Source organism: Pseudochaenichthys georgianus, chromosome 8 (assembly GCF_902827115.2).
Source record: "Pseudochaenichthys georgianus chromosome 8, fPseGeo1.2, whole genome shotgun sequence".
NCBI lineage: Eukaryota > Metazoa > Chordata > Actinopteri > Perciformes > Channichthyidae > Pseudochaenichthys > Pseudochaenichthys georgianus.
The window spans coordinates 23,129,075-23,152,124 of NC_047510.2; the positions used below are offsets into that span (position 1 = coordinate 23,129,075).

Genomic DNA, 23,050 nt, shown 5'->3' on the forward strand with positions numbered 1-23,050 from the left:
TCATAATACTGCTCTCTCTGTGCGCGGAGCTTACAAGCAGTCACTAGGAGTAGCTGTCCTGGTGAGGAGCCTTTTGATTACAACAGGAGTGAGGATCGTCATTCTCCGTGTCCTGTCACTACCAGCCATTTCCGTCAGTTGCCGACCGGAGGAGAAGAGACAAGTCATTCATTACAGCTCCGTCAACAAGAAGCCACAGCCAACATGCAGGAAGAGGTCGGCCAACTCTAGTCCACTTTCAATACCACAGTTGTGTTGTTGTGTTCCCGAGGAAGAGGAATGTCCAGCAGCTCTCATTAGGGCCGGCTGTGCTTTCTGACGGTTGTAGAGTGTAGCAGTAACCGCTTGTTGTCTTTTCTTTGAAGGCCGCCCACTGAATAGCGCTAGAATAGATTTGGGAAGCGGTGGGGAATTTACCAGTGCTGTGTTGTTTTCAGCGTGAAGATACAGTTCCTAATCTGTTTTTAAAAATACATTTACAGTGGGAGAACTTGAGCTCATTAGCACAACTAACTTTACAAGAGACAGGTTCAACAAGGCAATGCATACGTTTCGTGAGTGTGTGTATGGTGGTTACTTTGGGATTGTTATCCTCCTCCAACATGTCAGCTTTGGCTTAAAGAGTCCTATTCCTTGCATCCTGATTCTTGCAGTTTAAACAAAGAAGAATGAACATGGATTTTTCTCAACTGCACACATATACACCGCCACAGTGTGCTCCAGAGAACACCGGCTATACCTACTCTCTCAGGTGAGACCTCAGTGCTGTGCTGCAATTCACAGTCAGCCCTTTGGTATGTCAGTCACACCCTGCTTGTCATTTGTCAATCTGTACAGAGAATAATGAATCTTAATTGTCCTTGAAACCCTACTGTTGCATTTGAAATCAAGCCTTTGAAAGTGTAGTGTAAACCAGATACTCCATTATTCCATTTTCTCTGGTCTCGAATATGCTATTAAGCGCTGTCAGCCTCAATGCTACTATAATTACAGTTGTCAGTGTACTCATGTCATAAGTCAAACTAACACACTGAAAGCTCTATGCTGCCAACATATTCCAGAGGTGGTTTTACATTCACTGCTGGTGCTAGATTGGTTTTTAGACAAAAAACCTGTTATAAATAGTTTATTAGGATACATCCTGTCAAGCCATGCTTTCCAGTTTGTTCCAAAACAGGGAACAACCATGTCTTATTTCTTGATTACATTTTTTTTTACTTTACTGGGCTTCAGTTTTTTCCTTTTTTTCTTCTTCTTAAAACTAAAGATTCCTCTGGTTTTGATGACTCAACCCCATGATGCACTTGCCCTGTGTGTCTATTATGCTGCTAACACAGAGAGAGCATGCATCCTATTTACCTCAACAGACTTTTACTACACCTCTAACATTGTTCAGTTTGTGGGTCTCTCAATAAACTCGTCTCCAATGATGCTCCTCATCCATGCGTTGTTTCTGGAGCTATCCATCAGCTCAGGAATGCTGATGTCTGTCACATGTTCTCTCAGAGCAGAGAGGGTGTGTGGGTCAGGAAATTAAATATCACCTTGCCTCATGCTTAACTCCCTTTCTGACTTTAAAAATGAGTTATTGGATGACTTTTAGGAATGGAGCCCTCCCTTCATTGAAATTATGGAAAGTGTCTTGTAAACAAGGCGAGTTTGAACAGAGAACCCTCTTCTCCTTGAAGTTGTATTTTGAAAAAAGACCCAGAGCAGTTCAGGTTGCTGTCTCTTTAAGGTGTAATTATATTAATGATTGTATTATCTATATTCAAATTGTAAGCAGCTCTGGTATGTTTGAATAGGTTGATGCACACTGGCAATTTGCCTGTTGGGTGTTTTCATGTTGAAATGTGAAATAGCTTGTCTGCTGAGGTACCATGACACAAGGGGCAAAACAAATAACACCCAAACCATTAACTTCCTCAGAATGTCAGGACCTCTTCATCTACACACTGCATCACAGCAATGTAATACAAAAAAAACGAGCCTTTTGAGTGGACTGAGCCAAAGCAAGATGAATGTACAAAAGCTAGTTTGACAAACCCCGCTGGAATCCACCAGGTAGACTAAAAGGCTGGAACAAGCTTATCGTGTTCCTTTGAATGCAGTCAGCTGAGAAGCTATTAATGAACGACGTCGGCCACAACCCGTGGCCTTGATCCCAGGATTACACTAATAGTTTATGCTTCTTGACTAGATGAGAGATCTGTGGATGTAATAAGCCTGTGTGTACTGCAGCAGCTGAGCCGAATGATGGATTCTGTGCTGAGAAACGCACTTGATGAAAGTTAAATCGGCTAACTTAATATATGGTGATGTCTCAGTCTCAAAGTAAATAGCAGGATATCTTGACATTAAATGTTTTTGCTTGCTTGTTTAAAGTTCAGAGATATGAATCCATCAGAGGGTCTGACAGCTGTTTTGTGTTTTGTGAGAATAGAGCATGTCTGTATCTGCCAGTGGATACAAGAGAGCAGTGACGAGACGGACAGAGTCGGGTGACAGAAACCGTTGGCCCATCTGTTGTCAACACTCAAAAGGGCTGCGACAAGTGTTGTGCCATTGAATGGTCCAGGAGAAAGAGTGAAAGGAGGCCGGGCCAACAGGGTTTCCCTAAGCACACCAGGGAGAGACCATTACAACTTGGACCAGCAACATTTTTGTGAATGAATAATATCATGCATACAAGAAGGAAAACACTTTTAGATTTATAATCCAACAGACATTTTATAAGTCAATTGGGATATTCTTGTGTTCGCTTAAATTCCTTAAAGTTGTTCTCAGTATTCTGTTAACTGGACTGATTTAGTGATTTCAGCCATAGAGACTCCTGGTACGATGTTGTTGTTTTCATATCTGTGTCATATTGAAGTTCCATGTGGTGCATTAAGGGATTCAAAGGAAACGTGCAATGTCTTGAATCTTCAATTCCTGTCTTTTCAAATTGCAGATAAAATAACCATGCCTTTAGTATTTTAAGCAAACTCAAAAATTGCACGTTTTAATAATTATAGGTAACTTATCTGACGTAATCCATCTTATTTGCGTACATTTTCGAAAAATAGTATTGTACAGCTTTTTGATTGGCAAATAAAATATATAATATGTAGAAAATAAAACAAATAATGAAAGAGGATGGAGAGATGTGCTAGAATAGACACTATAAATTGAATGTATGAGTGACTTTATTATTTCTGATGTGATACACCGTTGTTTGCCAAAGGTGGTCTACAAATTGGAGAAGCATGGCATCAATAAAGGGCCTTAATATTTAATAATGTTGAAAGTGGGTCAGTGGAGCTGGGGTCTCTGGCTGTAGTATTTCCCCCCGACACACGATAGCTGAACTGTGACAGTAGTACGCAGCAGGAGTGACTGGTTATCTGATGCTATGAGTGGCTGTCTGGGAACAGCAGCAGATACCAAATGTAAAATATTTAAAGACGAATGAGACGTAGGCTACGTACCAACTTCCAATTCTCTCAAAGATATGTTGAATGCAAACAGAAATACCGCCTGAAAATGCAGATAGTTTTTTGAGGAAGTATTTTTTAGGATAAATGTTAGCTGGCATGAGATGCAGTTGGTGCTTTAATGTGTATACGTGCATGTTGTCACACTCTGCAAGACAAGGTTCAGGGATGCCTGTAACAGGCGCTGTGCATGCTGCTCACACAGTTGTTCTGACATCTGGTCTGAGTGTATATCAGTTAATGCACGACCGGGCAAGTGTCAAGCAAATGACAGCAGCTGGTGTCAGCCTGCCCCGTGGTTGTGGTGGTTCAACCCACAACATCAGACCTTTTGATGGCTCCAAGCCGGCTACAGTCAAGGTTGGAAGCATTATGTTTTAGTGTTGTCCTTCCATACGTGTCAGTCAGTCCTGTTCATGTAAATGCAACACCTGGAATGAACTGTCACTACTCTGATAAACAGATCCCTGGAATTTTGAAATACAAACATGTCTCCTTGCTTGCATAAAACACATGTGGAGGTATTTTCTGTTTCACAATCAACCAGGCCAAGAGATAACGTTGATGTTACATTGAGTAACTGTTGGAATCTCTTCATGTCCAGTCTCTGCTACGGATCGGTCTTTGATGAGCCAGTGAAATGTTTAAAGAGGTCTCCATCGCAACCACAGCAACATGAAACGCCACACTGTAGTGCAATGGAGAGAGGACACAAGTGAAGTGTTTTCCGTGGGAGGGAAAGTGAGGGTGGGCTGGAACGATCCTAATCACAGTGCTAAATCCTTCCCACCCAGAGATAGTTGGACAGACATTTGAAGGCGCTATGCTTGTTCCCAGACTCCCAGTTCCTGGCCTCTGCACCTCAGGGGGGAAAACCTTCTGTAGCGGTTTGATGAAGCGGGAAGGCGAGAGCGTGCTACAGTGCTCTGATTTGGTACTTTCCCCAGACTTCTCAGTGCGGTACAATGTCAGTAAACACAGCACAGGGAATTATGGAGGAGATATACATAGATAGTTGGAAATAGTTGACAAAGTACTATACTTAAACCAAATTACAGCATTCAAAATGACATGATTTGATGAGAAGATCGGATGTTTGAACCAAGGCTGTTCACATTTGCAATAATACACATGTTGTTGCTTAAATATTTTTAATCTGTTGCCAAGTAGGACCAGTATCTCTGAGTAGTCTCACCCAGTGCTCTCCACACTGTTTTATCTGTAACTTTGAGTGGCAGTTTATCTGACTAAAGACTTCCATTGGCAACAACACGCCTCCTTGTCTTGTAAAAAAAGAATGTTTTGCTGTGTTCTTTCGCACGAGGGTTCATGCTTTCCTTACCACACATTTGGTTTTTAAATTCAGATTAACGACACACATGGTTTCTACATCTCTAAGTTATGCGTGTGTGGTGGCCAGTGTTTTTTTGTTCAGGGTTTATTTGCGCAAGTCTGTTAGCATTTGAGCTCAAAACTGTAGACTTTCATCCAATTGCTGCAGATAATAAGATCTGTTTTTATTTGCTGGTTATTAGCATATTGGGCAATCTTATTTAGTTTTCATTTTGATGGTGTTTTGTTCGTTGAGTCTTGGTTAGACAAAACATGACATCACATTGGATCTTAGGAAACTGTCTTCAGACATCTTACTATGTAACAAACAGGCCATCAATTAATTTACCTAATACCTAGAAAATAATTTGCATATTAAAAGTTAGTTACAGCTCTAAAAAGATCCAAACAACTATCAGCTGGTGCTGCTCAAGAAAACCAAGTAGTAATGTGTCAAAATGTCATTGATCTTTTCAAATGCAAAGCCCAGCTGGTGTGTAGATTGTGAACTACCAGATACTTTCCCTTCCATGTGAACAACTTGGTGTCTCATTGTGTCCATGCTGTGTTCTCTGAACAGAGCGCACTTTTTTGCATACACTATGCAAAGCAAGCAAGCAGGAGGTGGGTGGGTGGCAAGTCCCTTTTAGTGGCAGCAAAGCCAACATGGTACTGGAAGAGTAGACTCACCAGAAGGTATGTTAAAAATGTTACTTTCCTTTACCTTGGAGGAATGTGTCTTTTGTTGCTCTGCTTGGATCTGAAAGAACAGATTTGCTGCTGCGAATCCCAACTTGCCATAGAAAGTCTGTTATCTCCAGGATACGAAATCCTGACAAGCCTGTAAAGGGCCGACACCAAAGTAATGGAGCTTCCACCCCAAGGGCAGATACTTTCTCAATGATGCAAACACATTCATCATGTTGCAGTTACACCTGGATACATAGCTGAGATCCAGTTATCCCATCCTGTGTTTCTGCACCCTGAAGTCTTTTTACATTTTTTAAAAGCAAGACATCATATTCTCTTACAAAAAAGAAATGGGACTTGCTTTTTGAGAAACAGTTTATTTTCATTATCAATCAGCCTTCCCGGTGTTTCATTGATTATTGGACGGTTTATAAATAAATGAAAAAAACTAAATCCCAATAGAATTTCATTCAAGACCAATTTGTCCGACCAACAGATCCAAACCTAAAGTTATTGACTATTGTGGCCTGATCATTTTTTTAATATAAATTTAACTTTCTTTGACACCTTTTCATGTCATCACATTTTTCTTTTTACACTACTGTTATCCATATTGTCAAATATGATGATATTGTTGTTTCTTGCATTACCCTCTGATGTCTACCAACCTTGATCCCCATCCTGCATGTCCATGTGGCTGTGCATTATAACGTGCGGTTTTGAAATGTCGAATCCTTTCTGATCTAATGCTCTGTATAGTTGTGTTTTGTAAGAAAGCCAGCTGTGCCCACTGAGTGTGGGAGGAGAATCAAAGCTTCACTGTTATGCAAGGAGAGATTCCAGGAAGCTGAATGTCAGGATGGAAGTGTCTTCTTTCTCCATACTGTATGTCTGTCTCTTCATCTGTGTCTTTTTCACACAGTTCTGAAAGCACAATGTCTATTTGTATCACCCATGTGGGCCGTGGGTGCCGCCTGGGAGAGTGAACGGAACAGAGATCAATTTGGAAACCGATAACCACTGAAAAGAGTGTGCAAAACCATTTAACATTGTTTACATCTTCTGATGAGACAGACTGGGGTTTGAACGGGGTGTGATAGCCAGCACATGAGGTAGATCTTTACTCTTGTGCAGTCCGGATTGGTTTATCATACAGAGTTTGTTGTTGTTAAAATGCAGATCTATGTGACTCTTTTTTAATGAATGGCCAGGTAGAGCAACATATTGCTGCATTAATGATTGTGCCGAGCTGTAGGCCACACAGACAAACAGACACAAGTCTGTCTTCTTTCCCACACACGCCCTGCCGTGCCCAGCAGAGAGCTTCTGTGCCCCAGGCGCTCAGTCGGTAACACTACGAGAGATCCTTATCCATTATGTTCTAGACTCGTTTGATAAACTGTGTTGCATGGGTTTGTTAGGAAAACACGGAGACATACCGTAGTTATATGTTGGCTCAGGATGTAACCTGTTAACACACTTTAATATACTTCTTTATCAGACAAGCAGGGACAAAGATGGGATGAGAAATTGATTGTTCTGTGGTAATTGATTAACCTTGGTCTGTGTTATAAATACCGTGTTAGGTCCATGCTCAGCTAGAGCTGCTCGATTATGGCAAAAATCATAATCTCGATTATTTGGATAAATAATTGGTATCACGATTATTAAAAACGATTATCCATTTACTTTGACAACATCAATTTATTGGAGAAAACTAATTTGAACAGTATGTTTTTAACAGTTGATTACCCTGAACTTTAAGTATAATTCAACTGAAAACCCCAAAAATAATAATAATAAAAAAAAAGTAACAATAAAGTAATAATCGTTTTATTTAGATTACGTTGTTTTCGTAATCGTTGCACGCCATAATCGTAATTTCGATTTAAAATACGATTCATTGATCAGTCCTATGCTCAGCTGTCCTTGCATGGCCTCACGTTCTTGTATTGAAGGCAGTGTGCAACTATCCCTCTCAGGCATCCAAGTAGTACAATAACATGGGCTGTATTGTGGGGTACAAATACATATGTAACAGTTGATATGAAGGTAAATTACCACTCACCGTTGCATTCTTTCTTGGAGAGATTTCATAGGTACGTGAGTGGGTAAGAGTTGCATTTGTTGCACATGTGGCATTAGATATTCACGCACTTGAATGAATAAACTTCCCTCTCAAAGATGAATGGAAACGGAAGTGGTGTTGAGCCTTTTTAGTATTTCATAAACAAACAAACATGTGAACAAAGGCTTTGGTCCTAAACATGCGTCATTGTCCTTGGCATATGCTAAACAGTGGATTCTAGCTCTGGTGAGTTTCAGACCAACGGACCGTGGGCATGTGTTCAGAGGTTGGAGGCAGAGCAAACACGAAAGCACATAATTGGCTCTCAGTTTGTAATCCTCAGCGTGTAAAGCCAGAGGGGGGGGCCAACGCTCAGGTTAGTTTGTTCTGTTTGTAGGACTTGGCCTTCATATACTCTGGGCTGTGCGAGGGCTCCTAGCAGGAAAGGTCCCAACTCAGGCCCAACAGGAAGTTTATTCTATGTCCTCCGATAAAGGGCTTGGCTCCTCCTGTTCATCCTCCCTCTGTCTGCTGCCTGACCTAGTTGAGCCACATGCTAAGGGTTGAACACAGTCTGCACTGCAGTGTACAGCTTGGTCAGGTCATTTCAGTTTATGTTATTAGAATTCCGCATTAAATACAAAAAAGGTCAACTTTAGTAAAAGCAAATCAATAAGAAAGATAGATTTTGTTTCGGTCTTATAAAATGTACCTTCTTTGCCACTGAAGAGGGAGTGTATAGTCATGCTATTCTTTCTTTACATTACAATTGCTAAGAGGGATTAAACACATTTTTTAAACTTTTTGTTCCAGTGAATTTTGCAACTCTTCGCGTGTTGCCTGTTAGTCACGTCTGAATGTTGGCCTAGATTCTGCCTTCCTACTCTGCCAGGTGGGTGTGGCCCCGTGAGTCACAGCTGCACAAGGCATGGCAAAGTTTACAACATTCATGGTGTGTTACCACTTACGGTTGGCTTTCGGTTGCAGTGAGTGGAGTAGATTTAGTTTTCTTCAGCCTAAATGCATTCTTTGGGATGTTTATCTGATGTATTTTTCCTATTGGACTTCCAGAAACCCACTGTGCCTATTCTGTTGTTGTTTTCTCTCTCCCTTGTGAGTGAGTCACTTCCTGTTAGGCCCACTGTCAGCTGCAGGGAACAACAATATTAAAGCTCTCTAAAAGGACTGTCTGTTCCTATCTTTTGTTTGGTTTTGTTTGAAAAGAAAGCTTCTCTGAAGATGGCACACACAAGTGTAGGAGATCCCTTATAAGTATTGATGAGGGAGAAGTCACTCGAGGCCTGTTAGTTGTTTGCAGATGAGTTACCGTGCAGAAGACTTCCCTCTGTGATTTAACTGTCATTTTCTTTGTTCTTTTCCCCTCACTTTCCCGCTCTTTCTGCTCCACTCTTTCCTCCTGTCTCTCTCAGCTCTAGCTACTCAACAGCAGCGTTAGATTTTGAGAAGGAGCATCAGATTGCCGCCGTATACGAGTCGCCCAGGATGTCACGGCGGAGCCTGCGTCTGCAGACTGGTGCCGGTCACTATGACAATGAAAGCCTCTCCGAATATTCCCATAACCACAGCGACAGCAACAGCTATACCAGCACCAAGAAAGAGACACGGTAAGACTAGCAATAGATGCTGACACACTCCCACTTAACTAATGCAGGGAATACATTAAATTAAGCATTAGCCTGCAGTTCAACTGTAAAAAAGGGACATGTTTTTGTTTTTTTAAAGTTCTCTTTTTTCAATTTTTTTATTATAATAAGAGTATGTTTTAATAAGTTGGCATGAAATTGAGTGATATAACCATTAAACTTCGTCATGGCTGATAATTATTGTCCATCCTAAAACAAAAGCTGTATTAACACCAACAGCTGGACTGAAGTTGTGCAGTAACTTGCAGTAAAATGAGGAACACACTTAACTCTGAATACTGCCACTAACCGTGTTAAACGGTTGCATCTAAAGGGTGTAGTATAAAAGCTGGCATTTTGACCAACGTGGCTAACTGACGCCCTGTGAGCATGCACTTGAGTGTAGTTGTAGGTTTTTGTATGACCCTACAATACTATTCATTCTGTTGATCTTAACATGACTGGCATTTTCGTATCCATGCAAGAAAACTCACGCTCTTCATGCTTCCTTTCTCTGCTCTCTAGGACGCTGCGAAGCAAAAAGCAACAGTCCAGTTCCAGCTCCCGGTCTCTCTCCTTAAGTCAAGCTGCTACACCGAGGAAAACCCTCTCCTTCTCAGCCGCTAATACCCCAATCAACAGCAACAGCAGCATCATTCATGAAAGCCACACAGCGTCTGACGGATCGCTACTCGCCTCCATCCTGGATCAGTCCAGCCTGAGACAACGCGCCGTCACCACAACCACAACTTTTGTGGATCTGCACCGGGGTCAGTTCTATTCTACTATCCACACTTTTGTCATTTGAGTATTTGTTTATTGAATTCCACCTTTCCGGATATTCAAGTTACATTACCTGCCTTAAAATGAGTAAATGACCTTTTTAAGGTTTTAATTATTGAGCTTTCATGGTCTTCATTGACTCAAGCATCTCAGTTCTCTGTGAATGCGTTTCACACATTGTGTAGTTGAGTCTTGAGCCTGTATCACATGTTTCACTTTATCAGTTTTGATTTCTAAAATGAGTGATCTTGGATATCGGGTCTCAAAACTTCAATTTTTAATGAGAACCAATAGTATCATCAATAGTCTTAATTAGGGATGTCCCGATCACCTTTTTTTGCTCCCGATCCAATTCCGATCATTTCATTTTGACAATCTGCCGATACCGATTTTTCCCGATCTGTATGCAATGCATTAAGAGGTAACAGATAACGGCTGGTCATCCAACGCGATGAATTCAGCTATCTTGGCTGTTATTCTTTTGGCCTTTTCACTGTTCTGGGGCAGTTTCTCTTTCCTTTTAAAAGTCTCTGAAAGTGTCGGTTGTTTCAGTGCCGTTACCTGAGTGGCCGCTGTGTACTTGTCGTGTTGTTGTTGGTGTTTGTTTCTCAGGTAGCGTATTAGATTGGTCGTGTTGAACGTAGCTCTGTTCTTTCCACCACGCGGAACCTCTGCCTTGCAAACATTGCATCTGGCTGTTACACTGCCTTCGCTTTCAATTTTATAATACTTCCAAACTCCTGACATTTTCTCTGTCCCGACTCCCGAGTCACCAGCTGAACGTAGCCTCTCGTTAGCTTACTGCTACTATTAGACACTGCGCCCACTCTGTTGCCAGATTTGAGAGAAATAAGCAACCAGGTCTGAAAACAAGCCCAAAGAAAGCAACACATACATGATGTTGTGTAATTTTAAACCAAAACTAAGGCCTCAGGATGACTTTAAGATGTGAACATGGTCATTTTTGTTTTGTAACATTTAAATAAAATAATAAAAACATTTTCTAAAAAAAAAAAAAATCCCGATCCCCAATTTTTTTTCTCCCGATTCCGATCTTTTGAAAATCACGTGATCGGGACATCTCTAGTCTTAATGTAAAAAAGACATAGACGTTAGGCTACTTGGTGAGTACTACATTTGACCAATACTACTCGCACCATTTTCCTTATTATGATGTATGCTGCAATGAATTGCCCTTTTCACCTTGTAGTAAAATATCTTGATACTTCCTCCATTACTGTATGTTTACTGTTCCCCTGTGTTATAAATAGAGCCATAGCATACTGGCTTGGTAATATCTTTACTACTACATTATGCATTTAACAGTTCTTCTGTTTTTTTATTCTTAAATGAATGATTGAGTCTTAACACGCTGTTTTCTCTCAGGGAGGAATGACCACAGTTCATCAAGTGTGAACGGTGACGCCAGCGCATCAAAGTCCCACACCGCAGTCGCCAATGGTTACATCTGCAAAGACTGCTCGTTTCACTCTCAGACGGAGTCCCCTATCACATGTTCATCTTCATCATTATCATCATCATCTCAGGCCGCAGAAGCTTCCTCGGATGCCCTCTTTTCCTCTTCCTCGGACGCCCACTTTTCCTCCTCCTCGTCACCCTTCACAAGCATATACTCCAGAGACAGGACTCGAAGGAACAAGCCAGGTGAGGGAATGTTAAGTTGGACTGAAATGTCACGTTTGTCCTTCTATGTGTTGAAAGTATTGGAGCTGGAATGTGCCAGTGTGTTGTTGGTAATGAGAATATAATGGCGGTGGTGTCTCTCTGCAGGTGTCCTGGTGTCTATGTCTCACACGTGTATGCGCTACAGCCAGCGAGCCCTGGCTCCCATAGTGTCCTTAGTCACCCTGCTCTTCAGCAATGTGCTCTGGCTCGGTTCAAGGGCAAAGAGCCCACCAGGAAAAGGTACACAACAAGAGAAGTTCTTTACTCTTCAATCACTTCCCATCATACTCTGTTTTTTTCCGTCATTTGATGTGGTATTTGTTCCTAAGCCATAAGTGAGATCCTCGAGACCTTGACGAAAAACTTGACTCATTTCTCTTTTGCAGATAGTTTGAAATCTCCACTTTCTTTCTGAGCAGGCATTTCATCTTCACTCTTAATGTTATGAGTCATCATCTATTTCTATTTCACATGTGACTTTACCACCTCTCCTTGTATCTGGCTTCTCAAAGCGTCTTTTTGTTTCCCTATTAGGGTTTCCATCCTCAGGGGATTTGATTCTAATATCACCCATTTGTTTTATTTTCTGTTTGAGTTTTGACTAACAGTGATTGTATGGGGCGGGTTTGTCACCAGGTGTCCTTGCGTCGTGTTCGGACTCAATGAAACAAGCGGTGTCCTCCAGTTTTTCCCAACTGTGGCTGTTTAAGCAGAACACTCTTCACAGGATGATGGGCTACAGGGCTAATGGCTATGAAGGACAAGGTACCAGCCGTAACGATAAAAGGCAAAGGTCAAGGGTCACAGCTCCTGACCTCCTCTGCTGCTCTTCTGTTAATACCCTTTCTTGTAACCATTTCTCTCCTTTCTCAGCTCTTTCTTTCCTTATATTAGAATACATATGTCCTTGAATTGACTTTGAAGGGCTTCTTGATAATCTCTGTTTCTCTCTTGGTCTGTTCAACTTTCACATTGTTGCTTTCTATTTCTGAGGGAGGAAGTTTACTAGAAACAAAATTAAACTTGTACATTCCCCACACGATTGCCTACATTTAGACGGAACCATCACATGAACAATTGAACATTTAGTTCTTCTGAAGATTAAAGCTTAACACTAAGAACTCTGGACATTGATAACTCTGCAGTTAAGGTTATCATTTGTACAAGGTCAGTTTTATTTCTAGCAAACTGCTGATTCATATATCCTTTCTTTAACCAGGTAAAAGACTCATTGAGATTCAAATGATTAAAGCCGGTTGTTCCACAGCTGCTGTTGAATGTCCTCTCAGGTCCATTTGCTGTCACCATGTATTAGTGCGGAACAATTGGGAAAACATATATTTGAGCAATTTCACTTATATTGCAATTGCAAGATGATTCACTGTATTGGGAGAATGATACATTTTGGGTTATAAATTACAACAAATTAAATATATATTTATTTTTGCGAGAATCTGTACCAAACAAAGGTTTTTATTCATAAGTTAATGAAATATGATTTGTGGGCAGGGACATCTCTGCAGCAACACAATATTTAATTGCAGAATAATATTTTTATATATATGGATAATGCAATAATCCATATTGTGATTTTAATAAAGTACAAATTCATTTTTCAGCCCTACTGCTTGGCCTATTAGCTGTTTTCATGCACCCGTATTCTCACTGTCTTCATGATGACATCGAGATTTTCTGCAGGCCCGTTGATGACGTGCATTAACAAATGTGTTGTATGTGTGTTGCAGCTCACTCAAGTTTCTGTGGAAGCATGAATGTGAAGGACCTGGTGACTGAGGAGGCCTCACATCTTAAACTCAATGGTTCCCTGTGTAAGCAGACACACACACACACACACACACACACACACACACACACACACACACACGACATGATCTCTTTCTCTCTATACTTGGAACGTTTGTGTGGTAGCTTTGAGTGACTTAGTTAATGATATGCGTGACCTGTGTTAGGACCACCAGGCAGAGGTTATGTGAACTGCTTTAACAAGTCAGCAGCCTGCAGATACTTTCCTTTCAATGAAGTTAGTCCTTCAAACCTGTTTTAAGAGTCCAATTTAACATCAAAACTTACCTTCATAAATGATGATACACTTTGGACTAACAGCTTGCTTGCCTTCAAACTAGTTTGTTTTTATCTTGCACAAATAGTATAATAATAACAGATGTTTAACATAAGCGAATGAAGAGGTCAAGGGGTGGACGTTTCCCTAAATTGAGAAATAATCAAACGAATGTAAAAAAACAAACTTCCATTAAAGAAACACAGCTGAGGAATGATCACGGGCATGTTCGCATACATCCAGCTGTCCATGTTGTCATCACATATAGTATATTGCATATTGTTCATCGTGCATGCACGTGGCCCACTTGAACGTTCTTTTTATTTCAAACATAAATCAATACACTTAATGTTTTTGTATTTTCATTTCTGTTCCTTCGCCTAATTACAAATTGCATAACTTTGTTTTTACTTGTAAGCCATCTTAATGTCATCCATTCACACATCCTTTTGTTTTTTGTGTGTTTTCTGTTTGCCTGCCATCCATCATGTCGGCGTACACAGGCGATGACTGTAAAGGGAAGCAGCATTCAGAGACACACACCGTCCTCCTCACACAGTCCTCCAGGTCTCGACGCCTGGTGGGGGCGCTGTGGAGCGTCCTAGCTTATGCAGGTTAACCAGCAATTTACTTGCGTTGATAACATCCTGTACATATACTGTTAGAAGAATGTGTTTAGTACTCATACGTTTATAACTCAACCTGTGCGTAGATGAGTACACGCTGTAAGTGATCAACTAAACTCTTTCCCCTTGTCTTCTAGGTCACGGTCTCCTGCAGCCAGGCTACTGTGTGGCGGGAGCCGGCAAAGCGTTGGGGTCAGGGGTCGGTACAGTGGTTCGGACAGTGGTGCAGAGGCTGCTCTCCGTCTTCTGGATGCTCCTGGGCTGCTCCAGGTCGGTGGCACTTTTGATCTCATCTTGTTACGATGATGTGTCGTCTCTGCTTCTTCCTTTAATTGCTTGGTCAGATTGTGATCTCATTCTCTGTGTGTGTGTTTTATATTTATTCCATCGTCCCAGTGAAGGCAGGCAGAGGACTCTTGTGGTTTCTTGCAACAGGATGGTACCAGCTGGTGTCTCTTGTGTCTCTTCTCAATGTCTTCTTTCTGACACGGTAAGCCCCCAATATCTTTCTGAACCTTCTGGTGTTGCAATGCACAAAAGGCAAATAATTAACAGCTTATATATTAACTGTTGTCAAAATGTTTAAAGAAAATATATTTTTGTAATAACAATATATAAAATAAAAATGTAAAATTAATCTTCAATGTAAAAACTCATCTCTTTCGACTCCACTTCGAGCAATAAAATTACTAACAAAGCACTTATATACTAATAAAGGACTGGCTTATCTAAAGCCAGTTGAGTAGCACTTGAAATGTTTTGGCTCTATGAAACCTGATGTACTTATATGAATCTGTTTTCTTCAAGTTTGTATCTTCTTGGTGGAATGCACTTATTGTAAGTCGCTTTGGATAAAAGCGTCAGCTAAATGCAATGTAATGTAAAATGCATCGCTCGTAGTGATGAAATTGAATCTGCAGCCCCGAAAGGCTAAACAGAACTCCTTCCACTATTACAAAAAACGTCAACACTAACTGTTTAGCTCCAAACAGACGCAGTAAACAACTTGCTGATGAATATAGGACAGCATTAAGTGGCTAAAGAGAGGAAATATTGGACTTGCATACACTCCAAGTGAATGCTATCTTTGCTTCACAACTGCTACATGAATCAACAGCATGTAGTTCTGAAGTTATCTGACCAGTCTATCTCTGTTTCAGATGCCTTCCCAAACTCTGGAGGCTCCTGCTTTTCCTTTTGCCCTTTTTGCTCCTCCTTGGTGAGTTGATCAGAAATGCCCTTTATCACATGGGTAACCTATTTACTGAGCAGGTACGAAAGAAAATCAGTCTGTACCGAGGCACTAGATGTCCTCACAAGCACACATCCCCAGAGTATGATGCAAATCTAGAACCAGATTCAGGTCAGCCTTGCTGGGCTTCTTGTGAGTTACTTCACTCAGTTTCCTTTTTCCACTTACCTTGCGAGCTACTCCTTTTGGTTGACATACTTTCCTCTCATTTCTGATATAGTATGTTTTATTTTAATATTAAATATGGATGTGCTCGTTCTAACACTTTATTGCATCTAGTGTCTATGACGTTCAGGTTAATGGAAAGATGCCAACGTTTAAATAAAATGTAAATATTGTTTGAATAATAGTGTGTGCCGCTGTTATATTGGACAGAATGTAAAATACATTTCTGAAGGGACCAAGTGTCACCACACACAAGAATAAGATTGCAATGAGTGGCCAAAGAGTGTGCTAACAATCTTTACTTTCTGTTGTCTATATGCAGCGTTTTGGTTTTGGGGTCCGTCCGCTGCTGCCATACTTGCCTACCTCCCAGCCATAAACCTAACAGAGTGGCGTCCGGCGTCTCCCATCACCCTCCTGTCTAACTTGGTGCCAGCTGTAGCTCCGGCCCCTGCCTCTGTCCCCGTCCTTCCACCAGGGGCTCCAGTGGAGCAGACTCCAGCCACCCCGGTCTCACAGGCACCGGTAAGATGAAACCACGAGCAGCGCTAAAACACTGTTGGAAGTCACTGAGTAATATGAGTGTGTGTATGAACTATTACATTAAGTATGTTGCGGTTAAAGCACTTTCTAACAGACATTTTAAACGCCAAAAGTGCTTTGCCCTGTACTTCAGTGCACACAGACACAGTTTATAAATAAGATGCTTTTGTGCTTCTGGTCATATGCAGGGCCGTCTTAGAGCCACCACACATTGTGACCTTTTTTCTGTATTTCTTCAAAATCTCCTCCTCAGCCACTCCTCCCCCCTGTGGCAGTCTCTAGTATTGACTTGGAGCGCCTGGAACGTGTGGAGGGCAAATTAACCCTGCTGTGGGATCGCGTCCAGCAGGGTGAACATAAGCAGGATCAGAGTCACAGGGACGTGTTGGCTCTCTACAGCTCCCTGAAAGAGCATCTCCACACTGAGACAGACAGAGAGACCCTGGGACTGTGGGTGTCCTCCCTGCTGGAGAACAGACTGGGCGTGTTGCGGGGAGAGCTGGAGCTGGAGAGTACACACAGAGCCCAGGTGAAGAGATTAGGATAAGTCCTGAGTTACAAGAGCATGTTTTTCTCTAAAAGCTCACTTGTATCTCACTTTTCTTTCTCTTGATCCCTTCTCCATGCAGAGTGCTGAGCAGCAGAAGAAGCACCAAGAGGGGCAGGCCACACGGCTGGCTGACTTAGAGTTGTGGCTCAACGCTCTGTCTGCCAAGACTGGGGTGCGTTTAGCAGAAACACTGCTCTTCTACTGAAAACCTCTTAACTATGTGTCTGCAAGATAGCTTATTTATAACACAATCATTCAAACTCAATATAAAACTTTATATACATCTTCAAATAAATAGTAAAGGCAAGCAGGAAACATCTTATTAACCATGATTAAATTAAATAATCCATATTTCATTAAAGAATAGAGGTCTAATGGTAAACAGTAACACAGAATACACTGCAGGCAGTCATACAAAGCCTGAAGTCTAAATATTAACGTTCAAGGTTTTTATTTGTCATACGAACATAGCTAGAGTGTTGTTATGACGATGAAAATAAGTGCAACCTAATAACACAGAAAAATATAGTGCAAGTAAATAGTAAATACAAAAAGAAAAATAGTTTACAAAGTGAAATAGTGCAATAAGAGTATATATGCAAGTTATTGGACAAACACAACTATTATTAAAGCATAAGCTAAGATATGGTTGTTTTAGGTCTGTTTACAAAGGAACAGTGCGGTGGTATTGAAAACATAATGTTCTTCCTAGAAAATTCGAACTGCCATTGTAGTTTGTTTTTTCGGCTTCCTTCAGTTATTCTTCTTGATATTTATCGTAGGAGGTGCAGCAGCGGCAGCAGCAGTATGAGCACGAGAATCAGGAAAAGGAGGAGGAGGTTGTCCCTTCAGCAGCAGACACGGTCCCTGTCAGGTACAGACACCAGAAGAAATGCGTTTCTTATTATGTGCTATTCACATTTTGTGAGCAAATTCAAGATAATGGCAGCTCACATGGAGATGCTGTATCTTCTTCTTAGTGTGGGTGTGAAGCAGGAGGAACATGATGCTCTGCTCGCGGAGGTGAAGAGACTTGAGCTGGAGCTGAGCAAAATCAGACAGGATCTGCAGGGCGTTGTGGGATGCAAGGGCAAGTGTGAGCAGCTGGAAACACTGCAAGAGACGGTACGCAACACAACTATTAACTCCTGTTTGGGCTATATTCTGCCTTCACTGTGATGCAGTTTCCTGAATATTTTTGTTCCTGGCATCCATTTGTTTTAATTATTGGTTCTCTGTGTATCTTTTCCCCCAGATATCAGCCCAGGTGTCCTCCCAAGTATCCTCCCAGGTGCGTAAGGAGCTGCAGGCTCTGTTCTTCGGCAGCGGCGGGTCAGGAGTGGAGCAGGAAGAGGTGCCTGAGTCCCTGATCCTCTGGTTGTCTCAGCGCTACATCAGCACCCCCGACCTGCAGGTCTCCCTCTCCTCACTGGAGCACAGCATCCTGAAAGACGTGTCCCTGCAGCTGGAGCTAAGCCGGGCTCAAACCCTGGGAGAGGCTGAGTCCCAAGCCAAGACCATCGTTCAGACCGTAAGCGGGAGCGTCCAGCACACTGCTGCTGCTGAGGGACTGACGAAAGAGGTAATGAACATAAACTGGAAACATCATTATTGCAGGGGAAGCTCTTTAAAAATGTTATTGGCCATGTGTTTGAGGCTCTTCTTTAACTTGTAAGTCTTGTGTTGTGGTCTATTCTCCAGCAAGTGGCGCTGATTGTCCAAAACGCTTTGAGGCTCTACTCCCAGGACCAAACCGGCCAGGTGGACTATGCCCTGGAGTCTGGAGGTAAGAAGCAAGAGTGACTTCACTATCAGCCTGTCTGTCAAAGTCAAGTTAGGCTGCATTCACAAAATGGTTCTTGTACAGGGGTGTGTGCGGGTGTCAATAAATGGCTCATTCGGTCGATGTCATGTTTTGAACTTTGAACACCCCAATGTACGACAAGTATACTTTTCTCTCAACTGAACTTTTATTTTTGTGACCTTGACATTTCCAACCACAATTGAAAGCAAATTGATATTTTTCACAGCTATGACAAGAGATGACGTTGGCTAGTTACACTTCAGTAAAACACAAGTTTCTTAGACTGAAGTTGTTTTCAGCAGGGAGAGACGGAGATGTTTACTGTGCTCTCACAACGTGATTATCCACCAGAGTCTCATTGGTCTGCGTTTCTCTAAACGTTGAATCTGTTTTAACTTTTCTAATTCACTCATTTGCACTACCGTCATTTAGATGGGAGAATATGTTGTTTTAACCTTACTGTCTGAGCTGTTGTGAATGCAGCTTTACTAATGGGTAGAAGGGATCAGCAAGCTAGCTGCTCCATCACTCAGCATGGTGCGCTAATGCATGTCTCTTACATAATGAGGGTGCATGCATTAGTCAGGCTGGAGGACAACAGAGTATTAACAGCAAAAGCTCCGACTCTATTGTCAGGTGTGTTACTGAGCAGTGTGTTGACCTACATGAGAGGCGCAGTAAGTATTCAGATATACTCCATATAATCACAACCACCTGTTGCATTTCCGGTCTGTCTCTGCGATAGTGCAACTCGGGCTTGGGATTCAGAACCACTATACGTTAACGGATTTAGGTTGGCCTCTCACGATAAACAATAAATAATTGCCATAAGCATTATTGTTTTCGTTTTGAGACAATTTTTTGCAAGTGACATATTGATAATATAACAGCATGCTGATGTTGTACACACTTTGAAAGGGCAATGAGTATTCTGAAAAGGAGCCGTTATTTCAGGCAGGGCAACGTGATGTTTGGGCATATGCTTTCCCGTTAAGCTACTAACAGTTAGTTTGTTGTATGAGTCTCTCTCCTAATGAGAAGTAAAAGCCACATAATACAGGAGAACTGTGCAGTCATGTAAGGACATGTTGACAGATGGCTTTAAGGATAAAGATGCTGGCGCAGTTGGAACCATACACCCAAGCTGAGTGTGCAGTATGATGGACTATCAACTTCCACTATGTATAACTACACAATAAAGTACTACATTCAAATTGACACTTCCTCCTGTCTCCTGTATGTTTTCAGGTGGCAGCATCCTCAGCACTCGCTGCTCTGAGACGTATGAGACCAAGACAGCCCTCATGAGTCTGTTCGGCCTGCCTCTCTGGTACTTCTCCCAGTCTCCACGGGTCGTCATCCAGGTGAGTGCCACCAGGACTCCATGGGAGTAATGTTTATTTCACTAAGTAAGTTAAAGGTTATGTTTGCAGTTTTTCGCTGTTGTCTTAAAACAATGGCAAGGTGCTCATGTACACTTTGAAAGCTTTCCTTAAAGCCTTTTATGCTGTCATTTCTCCTTCCTGCTTTTAGCAAGGAAGGAGTTTTGCTTTGACTTACACAGACTGCTTAAGCACCATATTGGCTTTTGTCTCACATGAGATACACTCAAAGCTCACAGTAGGGGTATTCTAATGGCCAGAATAATTGCAGCGAGCAAAACCCTTTTACAAGTTCCTATCATTTAATCCTGTAATGAAATGTTTGCGATCATAGAGAGGTTCCTCTTTGGTTGATGAATACATTGCTTAGTAGAAACTCTCATTCATAAGTCCTTGTTGCCGTTATGATGAAACCTATTTCAGCATTTCTACTCTCACTTCCTCTCCTCAGCCCGATGTGTACCCTGGTAACTGCTGGGCGTTCAAAGGCTCTCAGGGTTATCTGGTGATCCGGCTGTCCCTCAGGATCCTGCCCACATCCTTCTGTGTGGAGCACATCCCTAAGGCCCTGTCTCCGACCGGAAACATCACCAGCGCGCCACGCAACTTCACTGTCTTTGTAAGAAACATAACATAAAGCCTTACAACTAGACACGCTGATACATTCCTATTTTCACTGATGTCTGTTTGTCTACAGGGTCTTGATGATGAGTACCAGGAAGAAGGGAAGCTGCTGGGGCAATACGTGTATGAGGAAGATGGAGAGTCACTGCAAACCTTTCCTGTTATGGTAACTTAAGACACACCTCCTATTATTAATCAAAATGAAATCATTGTCAGCCAGGATGTTCTGAATATCCCCCCCTCTCTTTCAGGAGCAGAATGACGGGGCCTTTCAGATCATAGAGGTGCGCGTGCTGTCTAACTGGGGTCACCCAGAATACACCTGCATGTACCGCTTCAGAGTACACGGAGAACCTCGGCCTCAGTGATCCAGCCACTACCATCCACACTCATAAATGACATATCACAATATCTGTACATAGCTCTCGCCAACTTCTTTTTAAACAAAGGGGACGGGACTCGGCAGAACTCTGTGGACGTTTTTATATGAATGACATGAAGACAATGAAGTTGTGGATTGTAAGGAATGTTTCCTGGCTGAATCGTGAACATGTGTTTTACAATACTAAAGAATCGCAGGATAGTCTGTATGTGGACTGAGTGATTTCAGAAGAAGAAGAGAACCTCAGAAGAAGCTCAAACTCCCAGTCCTCTTTTCGTCACAATGCCTCTTGCACTGAATCAGCCCGTTAGGGGCGACCGGCTCCACGGAGCGGACACATCCATCCCTCTCTTGGCACCTTCCACTCCTACAGGGAGTTGGACGCTTAGAATGGGGTTTATGGAATTATAGACACATCCCCACCATTTCCTCGTCGGCCGCATCTCAGTCTGATTTTGGTTTCTGTACTTAATCATCTATATTTAACTCTGATTTCCTGTCACTCTACTATTTTCAGGATCAAAGCCACTTTTGCCTGTGATACTGTACCGGCATGTCACTCCTTTTGTTGCTGTCAAGTCTCTGAAATGAATTGACCTGAGCTGTTTGGGCAGCCTTCAAAACTGCACACCACTCACAGTGGATATATGAAGTTCACTACATTCAAGGCCCCATGCATCCACGTAACCTTCTTTCTTTGGGAACTGAACATGTTGCCTATGGACAGGCTCTGAATGTCTCCTCAAGTGAATGCTTGATGCAAATCATCCTTTATCTTCACACCAACAGAAGCAATCAACACTATAACCACTGAGCTTTGAGCTGTTTTAGGAGGATCCTCACTTTGTAATATATGTTACAAATATATGTATGGTTATGGATGGACTCCAGGATTGACCCTTGCATGTGACTCTTCCCAAACCATTCTCCTAACTTTTAAAGTACATGCATCCTGGATTTACATGAGGTATGAAGGCGTTGGGTCCTGTGCCTGGATCTCAAAATACTAATGACAGATGTCGAAAGCTAACTAAAGACTGTAATTTAGCTTTAAACATCTTGCTGTCGAACGCTAAATGATTTAATTACTCCTGTAGACAAGAGTGTGATTTTTCTTTCCTGATTCTCTAAAGAGGCGACTGTGTCTCCCTCTAGCTCAGTTTTAAACGTCCTCCTCACATGGGCTCCTCTATTCTGAAACCCTGAAGGAATGTATTCTGTATATTTTATTGTTGATAGTCGGTCCTTTATAATATCTGCTTTTATCAGTGTTGCTTTATAAAAAAAATCATCCTTTCATAATTATTACAATTATTATGTATTGCTACCATGATTCCTACTGTTACTCATTGTGTTGTTTTCCTTTATTTTGTTTAGTTTTTTGGGGGGGGGTTGGATGTCGAAGGATGCACTGCAATGACTTGTGAGAGAAATGTTTGTGGCACAGGTCTTCAGAATTTGTTTTTTTAAATTGAGGGTGTATGTATTCATTAATTTTGGTTCCAAATATGGGGAAGTCTAAAATGTTATGTATAAAAAAACTGTCATGTTCACAATATTATTTATTAACAAGTAAATTAGTGACAGCAAGATGTGAGTTACTGCGATGTATATTTTGTCAACAGCTGTTCAGTGCATTTTGGAAGCATCTTGGGACTTTTTTCTTTTTTTTTTAAGATAAATGGCTATTTTTGTTCAGTCATGAGATGACTTAACTGCTTTGGAATATATTCCAATAAAGATTTTAATTTTGAAGAACTTCTCTGAGTAATATAATAATGACTAAAGACTAATATTGCTATGCTCTTTCAGCAAAGAATATATCTTGCATTTTGATCATCGTGAAATAAGTGTTTTACATTGCAATATTCTTTTTTTTGGTAAATGATTTGTTTAAAGCTGATAGTTAAAGATGTGACATCATTTAGGACTGCACTTTTGCTATAATGGCACAAAATGATGGC

General features: G+C 41.5%; 1 protein-coding gene across 1 annotated transcript; it reads left to right on the forward strand.

Annotated features, from left to right (window-relative positions):
- Positions 1 to 128: 128 nt before the first annotated feature.
- sun1b (Sad1 and UNC84 domain containing 1b) lies at positions 129 to 22,844 on the forward strand. The gene is made up of 23 exons (XM_071204042.1): positions 129 to 216; positions 654 to 751; positions 8,997 to 9,191; positions 9,735 to 9,979; positions 11,379 to 11,657; positions 11,784 to 11,918; positions 12,315 to 12,443; positions 13,424 to 13,507; positions 14,262 to 14,372; positions 14,522 to 14,644; positions 14,772 to 14,874; positions 15,545 to 15,603; positions 16,124 to 16,326; positions 16,598 to 16,873; positions 16,974 to 17,066; positions 17,677 to 17,768; positions 17,875 to 18,019; positions 18,150 to 18,476; positions 18,596 to 18,680; positions 19,947 to 20,062; positions 20,532 to 20,699; positions 20,778 to 20,870; positions 20,956 to 22,844. The coding sequence occupies exons 1-23, from the start codon at positions 205 to 207 to the stop codon at positions 21,070 to 21,072; spliced, it is 3,288 nt and encodes a 1,095-aa protein (XP_071060143.1). The 5' UTR covers positions 129 to 204; the 3' UTR covers positions 21,073 to 22,844.
- The last annotated feature ends 206 nt before the right edge of the window (positions 22,845 to 23,050 follow it).